The sequence below is a fragment of the Oryza glaberrima genome, chromosome 2 (genome assembly GCF_000147395.1).
Source record: "Oryza glaberrima chromosome 2, OglaRS2, whole genome shotgun sequence".
Lineage (NCBI taxonomy): Eukaryota > Viridiplantae > Streptophyta > Magnoliopsida > Poales > Poaceae > Oryza > Oryza glaberrima.
The window spans coordinates 32,833,746-32,859,475 of NC_068327.1; the positions used below are offsets into that span (position 1 = coordinate 32,833,746).

At 38.5% G+C, this 25,730-nt stretch overlaps 3 protein-coding genes and 1 long non-coding RNA gene across 28 annotated transcripts; 1 reads left to right on the forward strand and 3 right to left on the reverse strand.

The window, feature by feature from the left end:
* Nucleotides 1-70: 70 nt before the first annotated feature.
* Nucleotides 71-25,688, reverse strand: LOC127761815 (cyclin-B1-2-like). Of its 3 annotated transcripts, none has more exons than XM_052286147.1 (4): nucleotides 25,511-25,688; nucleotides 1,878-1,978; nucleotides 1,017-1,114; nucleotides 71-330 (listed from the first exon to the last, which is right to left on the reverse strand). In XM_052286147.1, exons 1-4 carry the CDS (start codon nucleotides 25,634-25,636, stop codon nucleotides 230-232), a joined length of 426 nt encoding a protein of 141 aa, XP_052142107.1. In that variant the 5' UTR covers nucleotides 25,637-25,688; the 3' UTR covers nucleotides 71-229. The 3 variants fall into 3 exon arrangements, with proteins under 3 accessions (XP_052142107.1, XP_052142106.1, XP_052142108.1); XM_052286146.1 differs by lacking the exon at nucleotides 1,878-1,978 and adding an exon at nucleotides 25,318-25,418; XM_052286148.1 differs by lacking the exon at nucleotides 25,511-25,688 and adding an exon at nucleotides 2,071-2,268.
* On the forward strand, nucleotides 8,452-9,109 carry LOC127761816 (uncharacterized protein Os02g0798501-like). Its single transcript, XM_052286149.1, has one exon. The coding sequence runs from the start codon at nucleotides 8,496-8,498 to the stop codon at nucleotides 8,877-8,879; it is 384 nt and encodes a 127-aa protein (XP_052142109.1). The 5' UTR covers nucleotides 8,452-8,495; the 3' UTR covers nucleotides 8,880-9,109.
* LOC127761819 (uncharacterized) lies at nucleotides 13,744-14,649 on the reverse strand. Its single transcript, XM_052286153.1, has 2 exons — nucleotides 14,469-14,649; nucleotides 13,744-14,105 (listed from the first exon to the last, which is right to left on the reverse strand). Exons 1-2 carry the CDS (start codon nucleotides 14,575-14,577, stop codon nucleotides 13,924-13,926), a joined length of 291 nt encoding a protein of 96 aa, XP_052142113.1. The 5' UTR covers nucleotides 14,578-14,649; the 3' UTR covers nucleotides 13,744-13,923.
* Nucleotides 15,263-23,800, reverse strand: LOC127761820 (uncharacterized). Of its 23 annotated transcripts, none has more exons than XR_008015311.1 (16): nucleotides 23,455-23,800; nucleotides 22,913-23,368; nucleotides 22,638-22,713; nucleotides 22,177-22,430; nucleotides 20,068-20,158; nucleotides 19,322-19,450; nucleotides 19,103-19,198; nucleotides 18,626-18,749; nucleotides 18,381-18,527; nucleotides 18,223-18,290; nucleotides 17,869-17,952; nucleotides 17,479-17,632; nucleotides 16,830-16,941; nucleotides 16,167-16,273; nucleotides 15,985-16,053; nucleotides 15,263-15,576 (listed from the first exon to the last, which is right to left on the reverse strand). It is a non-coding gene; the product is annotated as an uncharacterized LOC127761820 (long non-coding RNA). The 23 variants fall into 23 exon arrangements; XR_008015302.1 differs by adding an exon at nucleotides 20,917-21,014 and having other exon boundaries at nucleotides 19,322-20,158; XR_008015303.1 differs by having other exon boundaries at nucleotides 20,917-22,430.
* Nucleotides 25,689-25,730: the final 42 nt, after the last annotated feature.

A 25,730-nucleotide genomic window follows, 5' to 3' on the forward strand; every position in this document is an offset into this window, starting at 1 on the left:
CCAGATGTCCATGCAGGGAGCAAATCATTTTCTTAAGTGCATTCGACCACAGCAACCAGCAAACCGGACATAAGTTCAAACATGATAACATTAAATTCGATTTTAGAACTCCTCAAACGGATGCAATACCTATAGTTCTTACATGTCACGGTCACGGTCACGGTCTAAAGACCGATATAGATACTGAACGAGGAGCGCAGTGTAAGACAAGAAATACATTTTTGAGAAATCAATTGAAACTAGGGCAAACAGGTCCCTTTGACAAACCGAGGCGAACCTCCATTCCGTGGTGCATGTCGGGAGCACGGAAGCTTTCAGAATCTTGGGGCACTGCAACGTGATCAATGGAAAAGGAAGATTAACACAACGATAAGCAACAATAGGACAAGTAAATACTTGACAAGAAAAAAGTTGTCGCAAGGGCGGTGGAACTGAAATATAGTCTATATAGGCTGTATTTTGTGGTGATTAGTATAAATCAGCATTAATGAATGGTGATGAGATGTAAGTTCTGCATGGAAAGTAAAGCCAAACCAAGCTCAAAGCACCGACAGAAGCAAAATATATAATTTGTGGATATCATGATGACGGAATAAAACAACCAATTTGAGATCATTATTATTATTTCAAGTACTCCCTCCAGCCAAATTTATTTGGCATTGTTTCTAACGCCGAATAAATTTGACTAGAGTCTAGAGGTAGTACATCCTAACACCAAAAATCTATCAAGATGACCCTTTGTTTTCCAAGAATTTCTAAACTACCAATACCAAGATGCCACAAGACTACATAGTTTTATGTTCGAGAAAAACGACTACACAATTTTGCCCTGTTAAAAGTAAACAAACAAGAATTCATATGAAGGTAAATAGAACTTTGGTGGCACTCCCTGACTCCAATAAAGAACATAAACATGAATATAATAAATAAGCAAAAGTTGGTTCCCAAATAGTTGCAAAGAAATGTGAAAAGCAAGCAATAAGATTCAGGGGAAATCAAAGGACAGCAATCCTTACAGTTAAGATAATCTTCAAACCCAAAATCATCTAAGGAACCAGTCAGTGCCTCATATCCTAGCATAGATGACGGCAATGCACCAGGGGGCCTTTGGAACCTGGCAACAGATAAATCATCAATCAAAACATCTTTCATGTTAGCCTGCCCAATTAAAAGCAATGGAGATGAGTTGTGCGTGCTGTTTTTCTCCTATTTGCAGTGTATTGATGTGCTAATTGTTACTAGAAGGGGCAGACAAACAAAAACAACATCAAGATACTGTGAATTCAACCAGACCAAGGGATTCAAGCATTCCGAGTGATCCATACTAGAACATACAAAGCATCAACAAAATCTTAGTAACCTGAGCATATCGATATGTGGAGATGCTCAAAATACTACACATGCACAATATTTTGAGAATCAACTATTCTAACCAGGAAAATTGGCGTATATAACAAGAAGTTTCAGAAGGAATTTGCACACTGTCAGCAGAATACAACTGATGACCACCAACATAGCATCACTGATATAATACGCACATAGGAAAAGAGTTGCAGACTTGCAGTAAATGCAAAGAGCTACTACCAGATTTACAACTAGACACACAAAAAAAAGAGCTAACTGCAAGGGCAATCTTAAGAAACACAGGGAGGATATAAACCACATCGAATTCAAATATGCATATCTCGTGCCCATAATAAGCCAGCCCACTTAAGTTTACGGAGGTGAAATTCCCCTAACAGTTCCAACAAGACATGTAATACTGCCTGCTCAGATCAGATGGAACTACTAGTGCCTATCTATCTATCAACTTGGACAGATGGTGGTATTGCAGCGGAAATTACATGGGGATAGGATAGGATAGGACAGTGAATTACTTGGAGAGGATTTGGGCATCAAGATCCTTGCGGATGTTGAAGGCGGATCCGTAGATGGCTTCCGCGCCGAACCTCTTCTTGTCCGCCCAGAACTTGGCCTCCTGCGCCCGCGGCGGGGATTCAGCGTGTTAGCTAGGGTTTCGAGGGCGAGAGGGGGGGAGAAGAAGAAGAAGAAGAAGAAGAAGAAGAAGACCTTGTGGACGCTGGCCTGGAGCGGGTGCGGCGGCGCGAGGTCCCCCTTGACGCTGTCGTTGACGCCGAAGCGGACGACGTCGTGGTTCCCGCCGATCTCCTTCTTCACCACGCCGCCGCTCGCCATCGTCGCCTGCGAAGCTCTCTCTCTCTCTCTCTCTCTCGCTTCTTTCTTTGGGGAGAAGAAAGGGAGACGGATCATCTTCGGGCTTGACGCACTGTATATTAGAGGCAGCCCATGTCTGACTCTGACTCAGTTTCCTCTTCCTGGTGGGCTGGCCCGGCCCAGCCCGACTGCTACATGGATGGCCAACGAGATATTCGTATTCGGCAACAGTTAATAAAATTCTTAGTTGGACTTTTTTTTTTCACGCGAGTTCACGTGTACTCACAGTCTACATCCTATATGTAGTTTGCACGAATCTTAGGGCAGATATATTAGGTGATAACAAAATATACCATGCATGATGTTTACTTTATATGATATTTTTTTATAAGTGTAAGATACCTTGTTTATGCATTTTTTTCTATTTCTTATATATAAAACTTTGAGGTTATCAATTTGGACATGACTACACAGCTAGTAGTAGCTGGTTTGTCTCATTCCATCTATGAGAGATCCTATCCACCTATACTTCAAATAAAATTTTCTCTTAAACTACTCATCCGATCTTACGATTCGATTACACCGTTGTGTTCGTAACAATTAAATCTTTATAACAAGATCTCGCATGATTATATTTTGATGAAAAATTGTAAATTACTTTTATAATATATCTAAATTACTTTTAGATTTCACTAAATTACTTCTTAGACATATAAAAGTAAATTAATAAAAAATAAAAGTAATTTACATATATTATAGAAGTAACTTATAACAAAAGGAAGTAATTTTAATGCATGCCTTTTTTCAATGGACGTGACTACATAGCTAGTGGTAGCCACTCCATCTGGTGTCTCCTTTCAACTTGAAAAATACAACAGTGTGTGTCTTTTTTAACCTCTTTAATAACTTATATATTTTAAATCACATATTGTTTTGAAAATCTATTTGCACCATTGTGCTCCACTCAAAATATGCGACAAAACAAGATCCATATTAAATATATTAAAATATTTTATTAATTTAAAAGTAAGTTACTACATGTTAGGAAGTAACTTTTACATCTTATACATGATTAATTCTCATTAGTTACTCCATCAATGTTATTTACAATCCATCAAATATTTTATCTTCTTTTCTTGTACTACATGAAAAACAAAAGTGAAAGGGAAAAAAATCAGTGTTTAAAAACAGATTTAGATAAAGTTACTTCTGAACCATGCAAAAGTTACTTCCAATTAACATCGAAATTACTATTAAAAATTGTTAAACTTACTTGTGCTAATTAAATTTAATCTCTAGATAGAGTCATATTTTTATCCCTACAACGAATTTACTACTAATGTCGTGACAAAGTTACTTTCGTTTTGTTTTAAGGTACTTTTATAATTTATGTAAATTACTTTTAGAGTTACTAAATTTACTTATATATGTCTAAGAAGTAATTTAGTGAAATCTAAAAGTAATTTAGATATATTATAAAAGTAATTTATATTTTTTCATCAAAGTATAATCATGTGAGATCTTGTTATAAAGATTTAATTGTTACGGATACAACGGTGTAATCGGATCGTAGATCGGAGAAGTAGTTTAAGAGAAAAAAAATATTTGAAGCATAGGTGGTTCCTATTTGTTTAACGGCAGTGTGATGGGAGGAAACCTCCCCACGTCTGTCTCTCTCATTCTCTCTCTCTCTCTTTTTCTCGGACGCGAATGGATGAAGACGATGACGTGTGGGGGGATGGCTGGGACGACGACGCGCGAATGGATGCCACGTCAACTCGCGCGGGATGGACGGTTTTCCCGGCGCCGCACGATAGCGCCAGATCGAGAGGCCTCTCGAAATAGTTTTTGTGTATCAAATTACCAGCTCAAATTTACCTTGTTTATATAAATTATAGTTTTTGATGGTAGTATATATATATCATTTTGGAAATATCATTTTTTACAAGATGAGAATTTGGTGATATAATAGATGTATTGTTTTCTCTTTTGACTAAATATCATGTTATAAAGAAAATAAGGGTCAGAGAAATACCATGCACTAAATGCCATATATGATTGTTATTGAAAAATTTTATTTGGTAAAAAATGCAACATACATATTATGAACCAACCTAATCTTTTCTTCCTATAGTAAAACATTCATTTGGTTATGGTTAGGTACGTTTGTCACACGAATCTTGGAACACATCAACAGTGTAGGTTGCAGGCCCGAGTGCAAATCTGCATACAAGTCTTCTCATGTACACATTGTATAAACCAACTAACAAATTTCACCAAAACATCTAGAAAAAAATAGTATTATAATTATGCGCAAAGTCTTAACCTCAAATTCATTATATTTAAGCCATAATAAAAAAGATAAAAATTCTGACAGTTCTGAGAGCATAAATACAGAGTATGTCAAAATTTTATCTTTTTTGCCGCTCCCTATACATATAATGAATTTCAAGGTGAGACTTCACACATAAATGTAATACTTCCGAAACTACATGTACAATTTTTTTAAAATTTTTTGGTAAAATTTGTTAGTTGGTGTGTATGGTATATACGCGAGAAGACCTGTGTGCATAGGATACGTATTACATGGTTTATCATACTATTCAGAGTACTGTATTTAAGATCTTTAGAAAAAACACATCCTACTTGTGTAAGCTAGTTAGGTGCGACATATTGTGGCAAGCAAATGTTGGATTGCTCAATTGTTCAGATCTCACATATTTTTTGATTACTTGCCACTTGCCAGCCATGCGATTGACCTCGCTTGGTATCTACGTACAACACCTGCAATAACCTCTCAGGAACGATGCTTCAATTTGACTTGGGCCTGATTTAGTTCCCAACCTTTTCTTTAAACTTCGAACTTTTCCATCACATTAAAACTTTCCTACACACACAAACTTCTAATTTTTCCGTCACATCATTACAATTTCAATCAAACTTCCAATTTTGGTGTGAACTAAACGCACCCTTAGCAAGGGCCCAAGACTCACATGCCTTGGATCAGCTTCAAAAATTTCTCTTCTTCACTGTATTTGCGATCGTCTTGTTGTCAGTCAGAAATATGGTACCTGCAAAATCAAGAAATTTCGCCACCTCCATTGCCAGTTGTCGAGCCAGAAGTTCAGCCTGTAGGGAATATTGAGCCACTGTACTTGTAACTTTTAGGAAAATAGCATTGCATGTATTTGGCATGTGGAAGAACACCCCTATTCCTGTAAAGCCATTCACTCAGGCTGCATCTACATAACATCTATTTTCATTTGGGATCACTGGAATTCATTCTCCTTGTGGACTCATTGTCCTGCTGCAAGTCTTGAGTTTTCTGCTGAGAGGAATATCTAGCATAAGTGTCTAACATCGCTTCAGCTAAAAAACAAACTTGAGCTGGTTCTTTGAGGGTTCACTGAAATTTAAGATCATCTTTGGCTTTCCATAAATGCCACAGGATAATGAGAATTCTTTTGAGGGTGGCTTGATGAGGACCATTGTTAATTATGTAAGAAATAATGTGTGCAATAGAAACATTATCAAGAAAGATGTCAGTTGAAATATTGATATCAGAAATGCGCCAAAATCAATTTACTAAAAGAGCAAGTGATAATCAGATTCCAACTGTCCACATCTGCAACAATCAGGAGAAATGTCATTTATTCTGAAGTTCAGTCTTTGAGAAGAGGGAAGAGCTTCTCTGAGCAGCCTCCCACCAAAGGTCTTCACCCTAGGAGGAATCAACTTATTTTTCCAGATTAGCTTCATTAAGGAAAGGGATTGAGCACTGACCTGGTTAGTGTTTTGATTTTCTCTTTTAACTACCTCCTTATAAGCACTTTTGGTGTTGCAGATTCCACTAGAATTATGTTTCCAATAGAGTTTGTCTTTTGTCTCCTGCTGAATAATTTGAATCTCCACAATTTTGTTAACAACATTTTCTTCAGAAATAGAATTCAATTTCGGAATATCTTGTCAGGGGTCCATAAGTATATCATCAAGTCAATCAAGTGGAGTAATAACCAAATAGTAACCGTTACTGTCTCTCAGGGAAACCTATGTGGCCTGTACGGCGACATCGTCAAGAGGGCGACCCTGGCACGAGATCTCATGACACCCATCAGGCCATCACATGACAGCCAATATCTGGAGGGGGACCCGTACAACCTCCATCGCCGCTACTTCCTGGCTTGGGCCATACGTAAGAAAAATTGAAGGCCCTGTTGCGAAACATAATATTTTTTTCAGGGAAGGTGCGAAACACATATTGAGGCTATATATAGAAAATACCAAGAAACATAAGAATAAAATAGCGTTGGTGCTCTACCTAAGGAAGAATATTTTTTTAAATGGATGTTGGAAAAGGAATCATGTCACCAAGTAGTGATTTACTTTTTTATTAAGCAGAAAATGGTATCATAATTTAAAGAAATGGTAGGATGTGTGTGTAATACCGATACCGCATCTTTTTGAGTCGTTCTAAAATCGAATTTAATGCTGTCATGTTGGAACTTAGAGCCTTTTTCTTGTCCTTGAGGGGAGGAGTTACCATATCCTGATCTGGCTCGATCGGACGGCTAAATTGCTCGATACCGGGTGGTATTGTGCCCCCATAGGAGGAGGTACCAACTGAGATATGGTGGTGTGAGGGTAGTATTGTACTTTCGCATCAACCCTTTCTCTCGATCCAGGCCAGCGAAACTCCCCGCCTTCCTCTATCCCTCGTGGGTTCGTTGAGTTTGCTCGCCGCTTCCCCCTTCCTTCTCCTGCCAAATATAGCCAACAGCAACTCCACCAACTGTCCCCTTCCGCTCGTTGCTGTCGCCTCCTCCTCTACTCCCGCCTGCGATTTGATGCCATCTCCACTCACTTGCGGCCGAGCGCGGACATGGACACCATCTCTTCTGCTCCTGCTTGAGCGCCGACACTGTCGGCCGCCATCTCCTCCGCTCTCCTCATCCTTTGGTGCTATCCCCCTCCCTACAATGGCTCCACTCTACCATCCCCATTAATGGTTCTCACCCGACGACCGACCTTGTATTACATTGTCTTGCTGTTCCTTTTGCCTCTTTAGTTGTTTCATTATTTGGTGTTCATAACTTCTATGTGATCGATCTGGTCTGTTGTTCTACCCAATGTTACGAAAAACATTTGTTATCTTTAATTGATTAAATAGTTCCAGTTGTGCTTTGTCTTTTAACATTGTTTAATATACGGTTTCATATTCCACGTCGAGCACGTGTAATGTTAATACATAGATATAGTTAATGCTTCCTTCCGTGCGTTCGATGCGTGCCCTGTGATCATGCTCTCTTGGAAAACACAACAACTAGGACACCACGATACACATGCATCTACTCCTAGTCCTACTGCTATGAGAGAGCCAAAGAGAACACAAAAGGCATGCGGCCACGCTAAACTCTTCCAAACAAAACTAATTCGCCATGACAATAAAAGATAGAGAGGATGTTCTCCCAATGACCTGTAGGGTGAAACGGAGCTTGAGACAACAAGTTCTTCCACATATATAATTTTTTTGGGGTCTTTCAATTTTCGTTCGTTATAAATATGTAACGGGAATTTTACTTTTGGTATATCATTACTATCCCCCAATGTCCTGGGACTATCTTCATTTAGAAAAATATATCGCAGCCCATTTGAGATATTCTACAGGACCGGGACGACGATCTAAATCTTTTTCTTTTGTCATCTGAGAACATTTTTGAAAAAAAAAAATTAAAGGCCTACAATAGATAATCACATGTCTTTGGATTAGCTAGAACAAGATAATGCTAACCTACACATTATGGAAACCGAATGTTCATGGTACTGTTTAGCACATCAAGCAGGTCCAAGTTGTTGTTTGCCAGTTTGTGCAGCCTATCAAGTAAAATATCCTCGCAATAGAATAGGTCGTGTTATACGTGTATGGCAAATTAGGTAACAGATTAATGGCGCTAAGCTTAATTCATGACATGACTGCCATTTAGGCTGGAAGTGTAACAAGAAAGCATATTCTTACAATCCACCATCCAAATAAAAAGTGACCAGTAGATACAACGGAGGACATAGATATTTATTTGAATTATTTAAACGCATGCACGCATGCCATGAGAACCTCATCACTCTCTGGTCATAAGGAACGCATCTCTAGCAACCAAAGATGACAAACATGCATATAATTAGCCTCATTGGTGGTCCATGAAGCTCTCCCAGCCCCATATATATATAGCTCCTTTGCTATCATGTACGTAGTATATAACATGAGCATCAGGGTAAGGAAAGTCATCTCAAATCCACACCAGTTACCCTCAATAGAAACGGTGCTAATGGCCCAGAACAAGACCATGGCTCTGCTCCTTGCCACCCTTGTGGCGGTGGTTGCGGTAGTACGAGCCACCGAAGAGAAGGATATAGTAGAAGCTGGGTGCTTAGAGCATTGCAACGAGGAGGAAAAAGAAGGCACCATCGACCACAAACACTGTGTAGACATCTGCATCCTCACGAACAAGCAACTTTTTGGGGCCTTGGAGAGAGGAATAAAGCCCTCGATGGAGCAATTCAGCGCTTTGTGCAATGAGGGGTGTAGCAAAGAATTTAAGGAGGATCCTGCCACCAACAAGAAGTGCGTAGACAGTTGCATCGTCGATGCTAAGGAACTCAATGGACACTTAGCGAAAGGTGGCGCTTCTAGTGTTCCCGCACGTGCATGATTGTGTCGAGCTGCACATCTGTTCCTTCATCCATGATCGAGGGACGATACCCATTAATGGTTCCCACCCAGCGGTCGGCCTTGTATTACATTGTCCTGTTGTTCCTTTTGCCTCTTCAATTGTTTCATTATTTGGTGTTCATAACTTCTATGTGATCGATCTGGTCTGTTGTTCTACCCAATATTGTTACTAAAAGCATTTGTTATCTTTAATTGATTAAAATAGTTCCAGTTGTGCCTTGTCTTTTAACATTCATTAATATACGGTCTCATATTCCACTTTGAGTACGTGCAATGTTAGTACATAGATATAGTTCATGCTTCCTTCCACGCGTCCGGTGCGTGCCCTGTGATCATGCTCTCTTGGAAAACGCAACAACTAGGGCACCACGATACACGTGCATCTACTCCTAGTCCTACTGCTATGAGAGAGCCAAAGAGAACACAAAAGGCACGCGGCCACGCTAAACTCTTCCAAACAAAACTAATTCTCCGCTTTCAAGGCACGCTGCTTTTGAATAGCTACAAACCGGTACCCTCAGTGATGATATTATACATGTTTCTCTAGCGTATAAAATATGTTTCAATTATTGCCTTGACATGTTGATCCAATGTGTTGCATCGATGAGTTTATAGGTATGTTGTTTCACGAATACAATATCGAAGATTCCGATTTGAAAAGTATAGCTTTTAAGTGCAAGATTGAAACAATCTTTTTCCTCGTTAGAGAACAACACCATATTAAGGCAATATAATACATGCATTTGATTTCATCATTTTTTTTAATTTTTGATATTGGGCCTGATGAAAATAATGGATCATGTTTTAACAAATTAAGCTAAACATTTTGTTTCGCAAGCCTATACAAAAGTTTCAGAAATGTGAGTTTTAGTACATAATACACCATTGTCGTGTGATGACCGGTCAGGCCATGAGTTTTTTTTTGGGACTGAAAGTTATTTAATTAATCATTTATAGAATTTATATTAATGTGCAAGTCATTTGACATGTAAAGTAAAGGAGGGAACTAAACTTTCCTTGAATAAACCATGTTTGGAGTATTTTCATGAGATTCGCCATCCCTAAAATATTGTCTGAAATTTTCTCGGAACTCAACCTTTAATTTTAACGATGCCAATGGTTACGCCTTTTCTAGAACTCTTTGGCCATATAGTCACATGGAAAGGATTGGTGTGTCTAGCTAGACATATATGCTAACATCTGATGGCATGTCGAGACAGGTGCACGCGTACAGTCATTCCATGGATCGCGTACAATAGCTACTAAATCACATTAGTTGATGCAAAGCCATGACAATAAAAGATAGAGAGGATGTTCTCCCAATGACCTGTAGGGTGAAACCGAGCTTGAGACAACAAGTTCTTCCACATATATAATTTTTTTGGGGTCTTTAAATTTTCGTTTGTTATAAATATGTAACGGGAATTTGACTTTTGGTATATCATTACTATCCCTCAATTGCCACTTTGTGCAGCCTATCAAGTAAAATATCCTCGCAATAGAATACGTCGTGTTATACGTGTATGGCAAATTAGGTAACAAATTAATGGCGCTAAGCTTAATTCATGATATGACTGCCATTAAGGCTGGAAGTGTAACAAGAAACCATATTCTTACAATCCACCATCCAAATAAAAAGTGACCAGTAGATACAACGGAGGACATTGATATTTATTTGAATTATTTAAACGCATGGTATCATGTACGTAGTATTTAACATGATATATATATATATATATATATCTCCTTTGCTATCATGTACGTAGTATATAACATGAGCATATGGGTAAGGAAAGTCATCTCAAATCCACACCAGTTACCCTCAATATAAACGGTGCTAATGGCCCAGAACTAGACCATGGCTCTCCTCTAGTATGAGCACTGACATTTTGACCTTCATGATCACTGGAAGAAACCAGGTCTGTATGAGGGAAAAGAAATCAAACCGAGTCTTTCAGAAACAAAATATAGAAATTTAAACAAGATGGAATAAATTACATGTTTTGTTACACATAGTTGCATCAACCCAAGCATTTTGACACCATCAAACCCAAGCATATGTGAAAATTCTGCTGCATAATCCAGTGCATTATCACCTGCTATAGTTTTCCAATCCTTGAAGATCCTTCAGAGAACCAGAAAATAGGATTATGGCTGTTGCAGTTAAAAGAATTTATAGGTTGCTATTGCAGTTAAAAGAAGTAACACGCTGAAAAATCCATAGGATAATTAATGCAATTTTAGAGGCAATATAAATCCCAAGCATACTCTGATTTTGGCATTCCTTTGCCGTAAGCCTTTTGAACCTCACTCCCAACCTGAAAATAAGTGTTAAAATAGAAATTCTCAATCAATTAATTGTGGAGGGCCTAGAAAGAATTACAAACAACAGAAAAAATGTTTTTTTGTTAATTTATTTTGACATGCACCATCTCTGAATTAAATATACCTTCAAATAAGTGGCAACAGCCCGTCGCACCCTCGCCACGCCGCGCCCTCGCCGTGCCCGCCGCCGGCTGCCGGCCACCGCTGCTTCCGACTGTGCTCACGAGATAAAGAGGAAGAGGGGAAGAGGGGAAAGAGAGAGGTGAGAGAGTATGACAGGTGGGGCCCGTGACTGAAAGGGCAAGAGTGACATTTTTCATGTCCGAGCCTATACGTGGCTATTTTCATACTACCTCTTGGCGTTTGCTATCCGTTTAATATGCTTAGCAAATGAACTTGAATTAGTACAAGTGGATCTTTAGATTTGTATGTAGAAGGTCGAGATGTTTGCAAATGACATATGAGTTTAGTTGAGTGATTTAGAATTTAATTCCTACTGTGGAATATGGATAGCTCCAGAAATTGATTTTTTTTAGTCCATTTATTTTAAGCTCTACTATTTGTTAAGTTTTTTCTCAAAATATTTAATTTATAGTATTATCCACAATAATTGGAGTGCAAAACTGACCAAATTAAAGTTGCCATATGTTCATCTGGAATCTGAAAGCTGGCCTTGGTCTGCTTCATTTTGGTGTTTTTGTGTCTCCATCCGGTGACCGGAGCCCGTACTCACCGTTAGCTACCATCCCCAACCTGCCCCAATCTTTCTCCAGGTTTTGTTGCTAGCACTCGATCTGTACACGCTGTGGGATAATTGCTTGTTGACAAGGAAGATCAAATCCTGATGGTGGAAGAATGGCACCCCCTGTGCTTCAGCTAACAATCTGATTAGTTTCCTAGATGCTTGATTATTGATTTTATGTGTGATCATTTTATTTTGTTTTTGTATCAGGGTTGCATAGAGTATAAAAGCTTTGTCCCCCTATGCTTGCACTGAGAGACTCTTCCGTAGCTGTCATCGCATATGGTGTTGCAAGTATGTTCTCTATTATCTCAATGTGATTGCACGGGTAGCATATGTATTCTCACTAACTGCTCTTACACTAACAAGGATGAATCAGACTAGCAGAGAGAGTTTCCAAGCAAATTTGATGGCACATGTCCACGAATCGTGATTTTTAATAGTTTGCATTATAAATGCTCATCTTGTCCTGCCTACTTTTTCCCTTAAATTTATTTACATGGTGTGGCAGGCAGTATCCTAAACAGTTAAAAGTAGGACTCACTAAATTGAAGAAAAAACAAATAGCTCTACCTTGCTTATGATGGTCCTTCATATTGGAGCACATCTTCCATGGGTCTGAAGCAGCTCATCCTGCTCAAGGTTGACTATATATGAGTTTTGGTCAGTGAAGGGGATGTAATTAGTAATGTAATTAGAACATAGGTAACACTCGAGTTAATTAGTGCTTTGCTTGCAGTTTCAATGCTTACACCACAATTTCATTCTCTGCAATTACATTCACATTTTAAGCTTGGTCTTCTTCTCTACTCCCAATCACCAAACTCGTTTTTTAATGAAAACACAACTTGGTATTTGCAAGTTCTCTATCTGTTTTTTTTGCAATAGGAAAACTGTTACATGTTCTAGACAAAAATATCATTTTTAAGAACCGTAACAAGCTTATGGATGAACTTTGACAGGTTCCTTGACGAAATTTGAAGATGTAACCCGCCACCCACGTTTCGCAGCCATCGCCCATTATGGACTTGCCAAGTTTCTGGTGGTGCCCATTGTGGATGAAATTACTGATTGCCCGAAGCAGTGGCGAACCCAGAACAAAAGTTACCGGGGGTCCAATACATACTAATTATCTAATTATTGACTAATATATTAATTAATATAGCGTAATTTATATAGGATTTGAAGAATCTACCCGGTGTCCTGTGACACCGGGTAGTATAACCTAGGTACGCCCCTGACCTGAAGTACTCAAGTTTCATGAGTATAACAAAGATTACAGCTTGGGTATCTGTAAAGTGGTTATATTGAGATAAAAGGACAATAATGTGAGATTTCTGTTTACATCTCAAATGTTCCCTTTAATTTTTTTACGCTACTTTCTAACTTGGCCTTTCAGTTTAAATCTCATAATATGCATTGTTTCTTTTATCCAGGATTGAATCTTCTAGCCTCTACAAAACTGAATTCATATTTCTGTCCTCTTCATTGTTAGTGTAAACAATACTCTATTCAATATATGTCGACGTGCCTGGCACGTGCACGTTAACTAGTGATTAGTTGTGTACTAGTCGATGGTACTATGAGCATGCAGTAATTAGATTTACTCGTTTCGAGATTGGACAGCTACATATGCTATGTATAATTTTTTTCTCATTAACACAGATTTCTAGAAAAATAAAGGTATGCCGCGTGCTTGTTCTTCGTATATGTTCCGTAAACGCAGTTTCGTACTGTAGACTTTTCCATTTCCGAGTAATATCAGGTAGTCAAAATCTGCAGGCTCAAATATTACTTTATTCAAATTTTATTACTATATAATAAGTAGTACATAATACATACTCCAGTGAGTACCATATATATATATATATATATATATATACTACTAGGACCCCTTATTACAATTATTTATGCGGAGAGGGGCCAGACCGCCAGAGGAAGCGAAGCAGCGGGCGCCTTATTTGGCGCATGTGGCTAATGCCTCTTTCAGGCATCCAGGCGCCGGAGCCCAGCCACACTGGTTTTCGACGTGGTTGACGCAATCTTTAATGTGACCTGGGAAGTGACTGGCTATGTATTTTACTATTTTTTTGCTCAGGTGGCCCAAGAGAAATTTCTCTTCATCGTTGACGCGATCACCTAAACAAAAGAAGAAAGAAAAAGCATATATGCACAAGTAAGTACAGTATATATATGCAGATGAAAAGATCGATACTACAGTACTACTCTTCTACTACTCCCTCCGTCCCACGATATAAGGGATTTTGAATTTTTTCTTGAAACGTTTGGCCACTCGTCTTATTCAATTTTTTTTACAAATATAAAAAACGAAAAGTTGTGTTTAAAGTATTATAGATAATACAGTAAGTCACAAATAAAATAAATAATAATTTCAAAAATTTTTGAATAAGACAAATGGTCAAACGTTGCAAGCGAAAACTTATAATCCCTTATATTATGGGACAGAGGGAGTACTACTTAAGAGATGACAAGATGATGTACCTGTACCACCAGTCCCACGGCCGCTGCCTCCAGCGGCAGCGGCGGCGGATACCTCCATCATTAGGAGGACGACGATAAAAACAGCATACGCGACCTTCTTTGAGTCCATTGTCTGACTCTTGTTAGTGGCTGGCAGCAAGTACAGTCAGTACGTGTGCGCTCGATTTTGATCCCTCCCCTGCCTGCTGGGTGCCCATATAAATACTCCGATCCACTTCACACAGCGACCAACATTGAACATGCCCCATTAATTAACTAGTAGTACAACTCCACATGCCCGCTAGGAATCAGTATCTTCTGGAGTAGGAGTAGTACTAGCTAGCTAGCTCCCGTGTAGCATTAACTTTCTGCCTTCAATCATTTTACATCATTGAAGGAGAGTTTCATTATTTTGGTATAAGAGTGGGCTGTGTTTAGTTGAGGGGGAAGTTTGGATTTTGGTTGAAATTGAAGATGATGTGACTGAAAAGTTATGTATGTATGACAGGTTGATGTGATGGAAAAGGACTGAAATTTGGATCCAAATTTTGGATCTAAACACAGCCCAAGTTAAATAGTACTGTAGTACTAGAGGATGGGGGGCGCCGCCTGTACGCAGTTGGTGCAAAGAGAGTGACAACATGTTGGGTAAATTTGTTTAAACAGTTGGAAATTAGCCAGGTAAATAATATATAACAGGAATAAAATTTAAGATTGCTGGTGGCAATAGATAACATTTGATGTCCAGAACTATGTAATAAATTCAACATTTTCTAAATAGCCTGTCATTTTCGTTGGTCAGGAAAACATCTTGATTTGTTGACCACTAATTTCAATATAAATATATTCGTAAAATAGATCAAACTACAATGGTACCATTGAAGAAATATATTCAAAAATGATATTAATGCTCGACATTGTGTAAGTTTCTTTTCCTCTCATTAGATGGAGGTACGAGGTATATGCCTATTTAGCCAAGCTTCCTTATAATTTTGTTCAAATTTGAACTGGTCCCCAATCTTTTTTTTTGAAAGAAATCATCCTTTTTAAATTCCAAAGGCTCCAGTACTGACCCCAGCCATTGCCTATCTCTATTGTCATGAATGCCACGCTGTTCACCACCACTGTCCTGCAAAGGATAGACAAAATTCACAAAATTAGCGCATTTCTTTCATAAATAGCAAAAGTAAGACCAAGAATTCAACACTACTACAAAAACAGTGTCATCCACCACCCATCAAGTTAAGATCTAAACCATTAGTTGTTTCCACCAACATTTCTATTATTGTAATAACTATTACAAGACCATAAGAAAGGTTTCTCATGTTTAACGCAGATTAAGCAGTCTGATGTGTTATACCTTCATTCCTATCAACAAAGACAACATTGACACATAATTTGCTTTGGCGCCAGTACCTAATTAAGTAGGATGCGATTTTTTTTTTCAGTGTAATGTTTATCGTCTGCAATTGGTGATATATGGGAGCTACAAACTTGATTCCGAGTTAGTTATGAAGGCATCATTGGCAAATCCTACCATCGCAGGTGCAGTGCTTTTGACCTGATTCACAATCCTGATATCGCATCTAGAAGGCAAATCTTCGGACTAAAAAAAAGTTGAGCCATTATAAATAGAAACGAATGGTAAGTAAATTCTTGTTTGCAATGTTACATGTTTGTTAAAAGTATCACTGATCCAAATACAGTTTAAATGTATACCTGCTGTCCTCGCAACTTAAATGCATTTAAGCAACTACAGCATCCTTTGTTTGTGAATCATCGCTCCACAATTATTACACCAGTATATCACAAGTATTCTTTTCATCCTGCCGTCAGTCAATACGAGGTCAATGTTTTTGAAGTACCTTTTTTACCAATCATCTTTGATCAGAACTGACCTGAATTGAAATTTTGAATGCATCCATACAACCGAATTGGCTAGGGCATGATAGCAGTTAGCTGTTTGAATATGATCTGGTGCTTAAATTTATGATCTAGTGCCTAAAATCTTAATTGCAGCCTTTAATGTGTCTAATTTATTCAAAACTGAACATGTGACACATAATAGACCATTATATTCCAAATGCAGTTGATTCTCTTACTGATTCATGTCACAAATTTCAAATCCATACTATTCTAGAGATGGAGTTTCCATCAAGAAGGTTATGGTTCTTGCCACGCCAATCTTATGAAAACAAATATATAGTACTAACAATAAAATATTCGGCAAACATTTTTTCCGAATGTCAGCCATTACAAAATTAAGCATGATCTCTTCGTACTGATTTTTTTGTGGCTCAAATTTGTTGGTATTATAGATTAAAACAAAAATCTAGGTTTACAGAACCAATCTTAGCATGGGGTTATGATCATGTTTCTTACTATGAGTGGCCGGAGTGGTTCATGGTCTTCTGAGTTTTCCCTGATGACCAAGGATGATAGCACCATGTTGAAGACGATAGGATCTTATTTATTCTTTTGCCTTGAATAGCTCCTGCACAGCATACAATGAGAATCATCGTTTTGTAAACTTAATCAGAGTAAGAACAGCAATACCAAAGTGATATTTGCAATGCAGATGATTCTCAAAGTTCAATTCTCAATCTCCACTTAAAGCAACATAAAAATGTACTACCAAAGTCTATCACATCACAAGTTCCCAACCAAAGGAGAAATGGGAATTATAATACATGAAGAAAATATAGCCCCAAAATCAGAAAGACAGTTTTTTTTTTTTTTGAAATTCCAATAGCTCGGCATTCTTGAAAACACTATAAATCAGAGCATGGTCATTTAATGCTTGGACTATAGCAAAAAATAGAAATATTCAGAGTAAATGACTATTAAGCAAAGAATGTTATGATTTCTAATATAACAAAGATGGGAATATGTAGAGAACTTTCGAGTTTCGTTTTTCATCAAGACCTCAACCAAACTGCTACAAAATATGTGGTACTAACTACTAAAATAGGAGAATCCTTCATTGATAAAAAAAAATCTAAAAAGATATTGTAGGTAGAAGCAGAATTACAGCAAACATGTGCTTGATCTTCCTCACAAGCAACTCACAGTGCTTCATCCACAGCATTTCAAAGATAGTAGCATACCACTAAATAGTGCCTCTTTAATCATACCAACAAATGTGATATTATTACCAGGATCCCACAACGTGATGACACTGTCAGCTGCAACCAAAAAACAGATCCCTCACTTGAAAAAGTTGCGAATGTCATAGGTTTATTCTTGCAATTTTTTACTTTTCTATGTCATCATTTACATCATTTGCCAGAAATGGCAAATCATTTTATGGCAGCCTAAGCACGTGGTATACAAGTGCCAACAATATATATGGTATGGCATCCTTGACCATTAAATATTAGAGGTATTGTTTACAGGAAATTAAATAATCAAATCAACTCACTTGTATGAACCAACCAATTGACATCCCCAACCAGATTGTTTTTTTTTCATCACTTGGTTGCGAAAGCATACTTTGGACCCAAACCTACAGATTAATTGGTCACAAGAGAAGCAAATGAAGACCTCACGGCTTGAGCCGTGTTTTTTCCAGGGTGGGAAGCAACAATAGAAATAGCAACATTGCTGTGTGAAAGAACTAAACCAAATGATAGTAAAAACACAAGAAATATATTCCATTTGACCTTATAAACATGTGCCAACCTATGCGGCAGGTTGAAGAGTACATATATAGTAACAATTTGAGAGGTAGAGACAAAACAAAGTTAGAACATCTAAAATAAAAGTCCATATGCACCTTTCATTAGAGGCTTAGAGTATTGAAAAAAAAATCCCAATCTATCAGCTTTCAGGAGATGCGATAGCCTGCACAACCCAAAGCATGACGGTCAAAAGACGAGACAATCCAATACTCAGGTTGCCTTGACCAACACAAGATATTATTTAAGTTCATACCCTTGCAATAGGAAGAGAAACATCGATGTACCGTGGCCATTCGCCTTGACCAACACAAGATATTATTTAAGTTCATACCCTTGCAATAGGAAGAGGAACATCGATGTACCGTGGCCATTCACGTATTGTCTCATACATCAGCTCAGCCTGTAACATCCAGAACATTTTTATATAAAAAAACTCTGACCAACCAACTTGAAGATTCGTTCATTGCTGCATAACAAAATGTTGTGCATGATAATTACCAGATCATGAACAGTATAAATCTCTGGTCCACCAAGTCCGTAGCTCTTTCCCATGCTGGTGCCATCATCCTTGAGGGAGTTGACAATAGCAGCAGCAACATCCACAACATAAACAGGCTGAATCCTGCAAAAACCAAAAGGTTGCATTCATGTAATCTCACCTGCTGTGGAAGTTTAAGATGCAGGTCCCCATTGATTGCCTATGACTGATTAAAAGCCGTAATGGCTTATTAGTGATAAAAAAAAGTAATTTATGAGTAAAACTTTTACATGTGTCCTTAGTGGCTTAAATAAAAGCTAATGCTGAAAAAGAAACTACGTTGTAAAAGCATCAAAACCAACTTCAAAATCAAGTTTTAAAATTCAAATCAAGCCATAGGGCAAATGATGAGGCCTGTATTCTCTGATCAATTAATGTTCTAGACTAAATTTTGAGTCAAGGGATTACGACAACAGCCAACAGGAAAGCTCAATTACTTTGTAGACCGGGAATCAATTTTTGGCAAACTGTGCCCATCTGTTCAAAATCCGATCTTCTGTGCCAATCATAGTTGCAGGCCTCATAATTGTAGCCTGTTGATCCATGCAACACAGAAGTTTGGTTAAAGTAACTGCCAACATAAATGGGACATGTTTGCTTCTAACTTTGGGTAGTATAGAAACAGAAGTTCAGTATTGCCTAATGCAGATGATCACCTCAGGAAATTCCTTCAACACAGATTCTTCCCCAGCAGCCTTGGCCCTCAGCATTCTAGAAGAAGAGGCCGATGCTCCTAGGCAAGAAACCTGGATAAATCTCATGAAACCCCCATGCTCCTTTGAAATCTGTGCATAGTCCATAACACAGTTAATAGCCAGCCACAAAAGAAGTCTTGATGGGAATTAACACAAAAGAAGTGTTAATAGCCCGCTGCTCTAATATCCTCTTTTATCTGCTCTTATCTCTCCTCTTTTATCTTCCTCAAATATGTTTATAGCTGGCTTATAGTCTGCTACTGTATCTGCTCTACGAAGAGTGAAGGTGTCATGTGGGGCGACATGCGCAGCAAGCAGCAAAGATGGAAGCCAGGCACATGCGCAGCAAGCAGCAACAACACAATCAAGGATTAGAGATTTCGAAAGTTTTTCAACAAGGAAAGTCTTAATTAGGGAGAAATAATGATTATTTCCTTGTACTAGGGAGGTCAAGTGCCCATATAAACTACTAGATGTGGTTGCGCGGCGTGCCGCGCAAAGTTGTCACAAATTTGAATAAATTGATTTATAACTTTTTTTTACATTAGGTTTGTACTGTTATCGATAAATATTTAAGTTTTTCTTTAAGTTAAGAATTGTTGCTTTACTTGAAAGATGGTAATTTTTCATAGCTTTTTTTTTTGAAAATATGTATAATAAGTATTTGTTTGCACGTTTTCCAATACTGAATACGCTTCTTTATTTACCTTTATTTTTACTGACCAATCAATGAGTTGTTGCCGGCTCTGTGATAATCTTTTGAACTTGAGGGCCTCAGCATTCTGTTAGGACCTAGCACTGAGTGTATAGAACTCGTATATGAATAGTTGTAAAAATGTAATTATAAGTTTTAAATATTGCATTGATAATACATAGAATCCAAGGCGCATTCCTAGACGGATATAGTATTTTATAGACATAGTTAACAAATCTAAAAGTTGTAGTTTTGATAAGTAGTGGATGCAGAGTATGTGCAAGAAGGTGGGGGTTAATAAAGATGAGGTAGTTTTTTTTTTTTTCCACCTGTAGTAAATGTGGCTATGAAGTGTTTGTTTGCAAACAATACAGTGGGCTGTTGTGGTGCTAACATCTTTTTTTAATTAGTAATTGTATGCGAATGTGGAAAGTGTATCCGAACATTATTTTGTAGGATGTAACTTTACTAAGAAAATCTACATCCTAAGTTTCATGCATACTACACACATCATATATAAACTTCCCGTGGGTCTATCTGGTTTGAATTTAACTCGATAAATTTTATCAAAAGGAAAATAATCTGATCTATCTTGATTATTTGAATAAGGTATGTGCTCTCTGCATTTACAGATAGACCCATCAAAGAACAAGGTTTTTTTGAAAATGAACTATGGAAAATGCACGGCCTGACTGAATCATTTACACTAAATCATAAGAACTGTGATCCGTTCAATGCAGAACTTCCTTTCTCAATTAGAATTTAGCTATGTTCTTGACAAACTGCAATATAAATTATCCGAAGGTACACAACTGGTGTTTATTATATTAAGAGCAAATATGCACATCTGCCATGGCATTACTTATGGAGTCTTGAATGGACTCTAGTGTTACTGATCCCAGGGCTTATAATCGTCACAGTAGGATACTTCAGCAGATGAGCTGACCTTCTCTTGGCAATCTGCTCCACAATTGTCAAAGAACCAATCAAAATGTAATTTCAACCAAGACAGGGAGAAAGGAGAGAGAGGAAATGACGGGTGATAAGCTCAGGGTGATTCTTCAGAGTGCTAGTAGCAGCCAGAGATGAAGTACAAAGCAGTAGAACATCTCTTTCTGCTGATTATTCAGAGCATCAGGGTAAAAAGTGAAACTGGATTAGGACACATTCCTACTTCAGAAAAGATAGGTGAAGAGAATATTTGCTGTACATTCTTCCGTGATAATTTCAGTTTGAAAGTGGATGGAGGCACAATTTAACCTTTGCAGCGTACAACTCAGAATAGCACAGTACGATGCTTCACTGGAATGATTAATTTATATTTTGAACTCATGAAACAGTAAAAATTGAAGTACTCCAACACATTTAACCAGTCTGAACCAAAATAGTACACAGAGTAGAAATCAGGAACCATGGTTTGCAGAGCAATAAAGCATGAAAATTCAGCAAATATACTGAATATTTCAACATTGGCACAATAACAACTAACTTCAAGGAGACAAGGACTCAAGGAATAATCCCTGCAAGTATGTTCAACTGATAGGACATATACATTTATGGAATAAATGAACTAAATTTGTTTGGCAAAATGAATTTGTCAGTAACATTTTAGAGCACTGCTGAGTGGGAAAAGCATTCAGCTGATCACTCTGACTAATTATGTGGGCAAAAAGCAATTTGAGAAGATGGTGACGGCTAAACTTATTATCTTAATTCGGATTGGTATTTTTTTAGCTATCATAGGTAGTTTTGTTTAGAGGTGTGGACAGAAGGTAGCAAAATTTCTTTGGGAGGCGGACTTAACAAAGTGTAGTCTGTTGATTTACGTGAAAGGATTTATCAAGAGTTAATATTGTGACAAACCAAATCTGGGTTCGTGATAATTAAGACAGTTAATGGAGCAAATCATTTTAGAATGATTCGTTGTCAGATTGTAAATCATGATATGTGTCACTAAAATAATCTAGACTCACAACATGTAAGTATGTGACTGCACTACCACACATCCTTGCACACAGAGTGAGAATTAATTAGTAGAGTGGTAGAGCATATATAATTAAAATGACAGGCTTGAGAAAAGGTGGTGCAAATCAACAGGGAAAAAATTGAATTAGGAGCAAACCTGACTTCTTTATCAAATCCAAAATGAGCCCCAAAGTAAAATGCCACACAGTATCCATGAATCACTACGGACAGCTATCAGGGACAACCAATCTTTCCAAGAACGTGCAAAGAATAGATTGGAAAATCACAGGTATGCCTGAAGGATCAAGTAACTTTTCATCTCGTTGTTTGCCACAAGATACATCTTGTTCACCAAATGAGTTGCATATAAAATAATTGCATCATTGAATTTTGCTCAGTGGTACGAATTATCTGCAATGATTAAGTGAAGAAGATAACTGCTCAGAGTTTCCCTGGTACAATTAAAAAATACGAACACCAGTATGAAATACAAAGCTGCTGGATTGTTGCAAAAATAACATGAATAATAACAAAACAGGAAAAATGGAAAACAAATTAGCGTATGTAGGAATTGCATAGTTAGCAATTAAAAAACAGATTTCTAGTGTTTGTCCATACCGTGAAAGATATTATCTCCAATTGTTCAACAATAAAGGGAACTAAACCGATAGGGGATTATGTAATCCAAATAAACCTGTGATGAAACCGAAGGAGCTAGTTCAGCGAAATGTAGTAGTTAATCTGCTAGTCCAAATATTGTTGTATCGGAAAGAAGGAGCAGATTCGGATACTGAAATCTGTTGAAAATTGATAACTGGGCCACAAAGAAATCTGCAATAATCACAATAATGATTGGAAAGAGAATTAGCTCGATTGGGGACAAAGTGACGAACCTGCACTAGGAATAATGGAGATCTAGTGGAACAACGTCCTAGTTAGCCGAGAGGATGGATCCAGCAATTTCTTCATATATAGAAATGACGAGGATTGGGCCTGGCTGCATAGACAGCAGAGGCATATGCCACCAGCCCGTACTGCATCAGTGCCAATTCAGCGAAGAAGAAGGCCATGTGCTCCATCAGCATTCACCAAAAGAAATCTTGAGTACACGCTTAAACTTGTCGCTTAGCAATGAAATATAATCTGGTGGTAAACAGAAACAAACAAAAGCCATGGCTCTTTACCTCCTTGTCACTTTTGTTATCTGCAGACGCAGATAGCATCATAATGAAGACATATGGTGTAGGAATGGTGAGATTCCACTGAAGCTTATTCAGAATCCCCTTCTCCATTGCAAGAATCTGTTCCCTAGTGTATGCACTATCTGATATGAAGATGAAGTCGTTCACCTGCAAATACATACACAGAGATCCAATCAGAACAAGTCCCTGCTAGAAATGGACAGTGCAGAGCAAAGGGGATAAAATGTTGCTACCTCTGGGGCCCAAATCTCCTCGTACTTGCAATCTATCAGCATGGCAGAAACGGCGACCAGTTGCAGCTCCCTCCGCTGCACTTGCTGCATCGAGAGAGAGATTTGTGGCGCACTTGTCGCTTGTGTGTAGGCGGTGCCGCCGAGCAGCAATTCCAGAGCTCCACGCCCCAGGACCCGGCCATCCTCGGAGGCCGCAGCGTCTCAAATAGCATTGAGGCAGACCACGAGGAACTTGGACAGCCGGTCGTATTCCTTCTCCCTCTCCGCCACCATCGCCCTCGACTCGCCGTTCGCAGCAGCAGCCTCCCTCGCCGGCTGCTTCTTGGTGCTTGAATCCTTCTTTTTCTTCTTCTTTATAAGTAACAATAGGACGAGTAAATACTTGACAAGAAAAAAGTTGTCGCAAGGGCGGTGGAACTGAAATATAGTCTATATCGGCTGTATTTTGTGGTGATTAGTATAAATCAGCATTAATGAATGGTGATGAGATGTAAGTTCTGCATGGAAAGTAAAGCCAAACCAAGCTCAAAGCACCGACAGAAGCAAAATATATAATTTGTGGATATCATGATGACGGAATAAAACAACCAATTTGAGATAATTATTATTATTTCAAGTACACCCTCCAGCCAAATTTATTTGGCATTGTTTCTAACGCCGAATAAATTTGACTAGAGTCTAGAGGTAGTACATCCTAACACCAAAAATCTATCAAGATGACCCTTTGTTTTCCAAGAACTTCTAAACTACCAATACCAAGATGCCACAAGACTACATAGTTTTATGTTCGAGAAAAACAACTACACAATTTTGCCCTGTTAAAAGTAAACAAACAAGAATTCATATGAAGGTAAATAGAACTTTGGTGGCACTCCCTGACTCCAATAAAGAACATAAACATGAATATAATAAATAAGCAAAAGTTGGTTCCCAAATAGTTGCAAAGAAATGTGAAAAGCAAGCAATAAGATTCAGGGGAAATCAAAGGACAGCAATCCTTACAGTTAAGATAATCTGCAAACCCAAAATCATCTAAGGAACCAGTCAGTGCCTCATATCCTAGCATAGATGACGGCAATGCACCAGGGGGCCTTTGGAACCTGGCAACAGATAAATCATCAATCAAAACATCTTTCATGTTAGCCTGCCCAATTAAAAGCAATGGAGATGAGTTGTGCGTGCTGTTTTTCTCCTATTTGCAGTGTATTGATGTGCTAATTGTTACTAGAAGGGGCAGACAAACAAAAACAACATCAAGATACTGTGAATTCAACCAGACCAAGGGATTCAAGCATTCCGAGTGATCCATACTAGAACATACAAAGCATCAACAAAATCTTAGTAACCTGAGCATATCGATATGTGGAGATGCTCAAAATACTACACATGCACAATATTTTGAGAATCAACTATTCTAACCAGGAAAATTGGCGTATATAACAAGAAGTTTCAGAAGGAATTTGCACACTGTCAGCAGAATACAACTGATGACCACCAACATAGCATCACTGATATAATACGCACATAGGAAAAGAGTTGCAGACTTGCAGTAAATGCAAAGAGCTACTACCAGATTTACAACTAGACACACAAAAAAAAGAGCTAACTGCAAGGGCAATCTTAAGAAACACAGGGAGGATATAAACCACATCGAATTCAAATATGCATATCTCGTGCCCATAATAAGCCAGCCCACTTAAGTTTACGGAGGTGAAATTCCCCTAACAGTTCCAACAAGACATGTAATACTGCCTGCTCAGATCAGATGGAACTACTAGTGCCTATCTATCTATCAACTTGGACAGATGGTGGTATTGCAGCGGAAATTACATGGGGATAGGATAGGATAGGACAGTGAATTACTTGGAGAGGATTTGGGCATCAAGATCCTTGCGGATGTTGAAGGCGGATCCGTAGATGGCTTCCGCGCCGAACCTCTTCTTGTCCGCCCAGAACTTGGCCTCCTGCGCCCGCGGCGGGGATTCAGCGTGTTAGCTAGGGTTTCGAGGGCGAGAGGGGGGGAGAAGAAGAAGAAGAAGAAGAAGAAGAAGAAGACCTTGTGGACGCTGGCCTGGAGCGGGTGCGGCGGCGCGAGGTCCCCCTTGACGCTGTCGTTGACGCCGAAGCGGACGACGTCGTGGTTCCCGCCGATCTCCTTCTTCACCACGCCGCCGCTCGCCATCGTCGCCTGCGAAGCTCTCTCTCTCTCTCTCTCTCTCTCTCTCTTCACTCATCACTCATTCTTTCATTACTCATGGAACGGTCCAGATCATCTC

Coding starts and splice junctions, on each gene's coding strand:
- LOC127761815 (XM_052286147.1), bottom strand. CDS start 25,636: ATGGCGAGCGGCGGCGTGGTGAAGAAGGAGATCGGCGGGAACCACGAC. Junction 1,115..1,877: donor GATGCCCAAATCCTCTCCAA/GTAATTCACTGT, acceptor ATCTGTTGCCAG/GTTCCAAAGGCCCCCTGGTG. Junction 331..1,016: donor GTTTGAAGATTATCTTAACT/GTAAGGATTGCT, acceptor ATCACGTTGCAG/TGCCCCAAGATTCTGAAAGC.
- LOC127761819 (XM_052286153.1), bottom strand. CDS start 14,577: ATGGACTCAAAGAAGGTCGCGTATGCTGTTTTTATCGTCGTCCTCCTA. Junction 14,106..14,468: donor CCGTGGGACTGGTGGTACAG/GTACATCATCTT, acceptor TCTTTTGTTTAG/GTGATCGCGTCAACGATGAA.
- LOC127761816 (XM_052286149.1), top strand. CDS start 8,496: ATGGCCCAGAACAAGACCATGGCTCTGCTCCTTGCCACCCTTGTGGCG.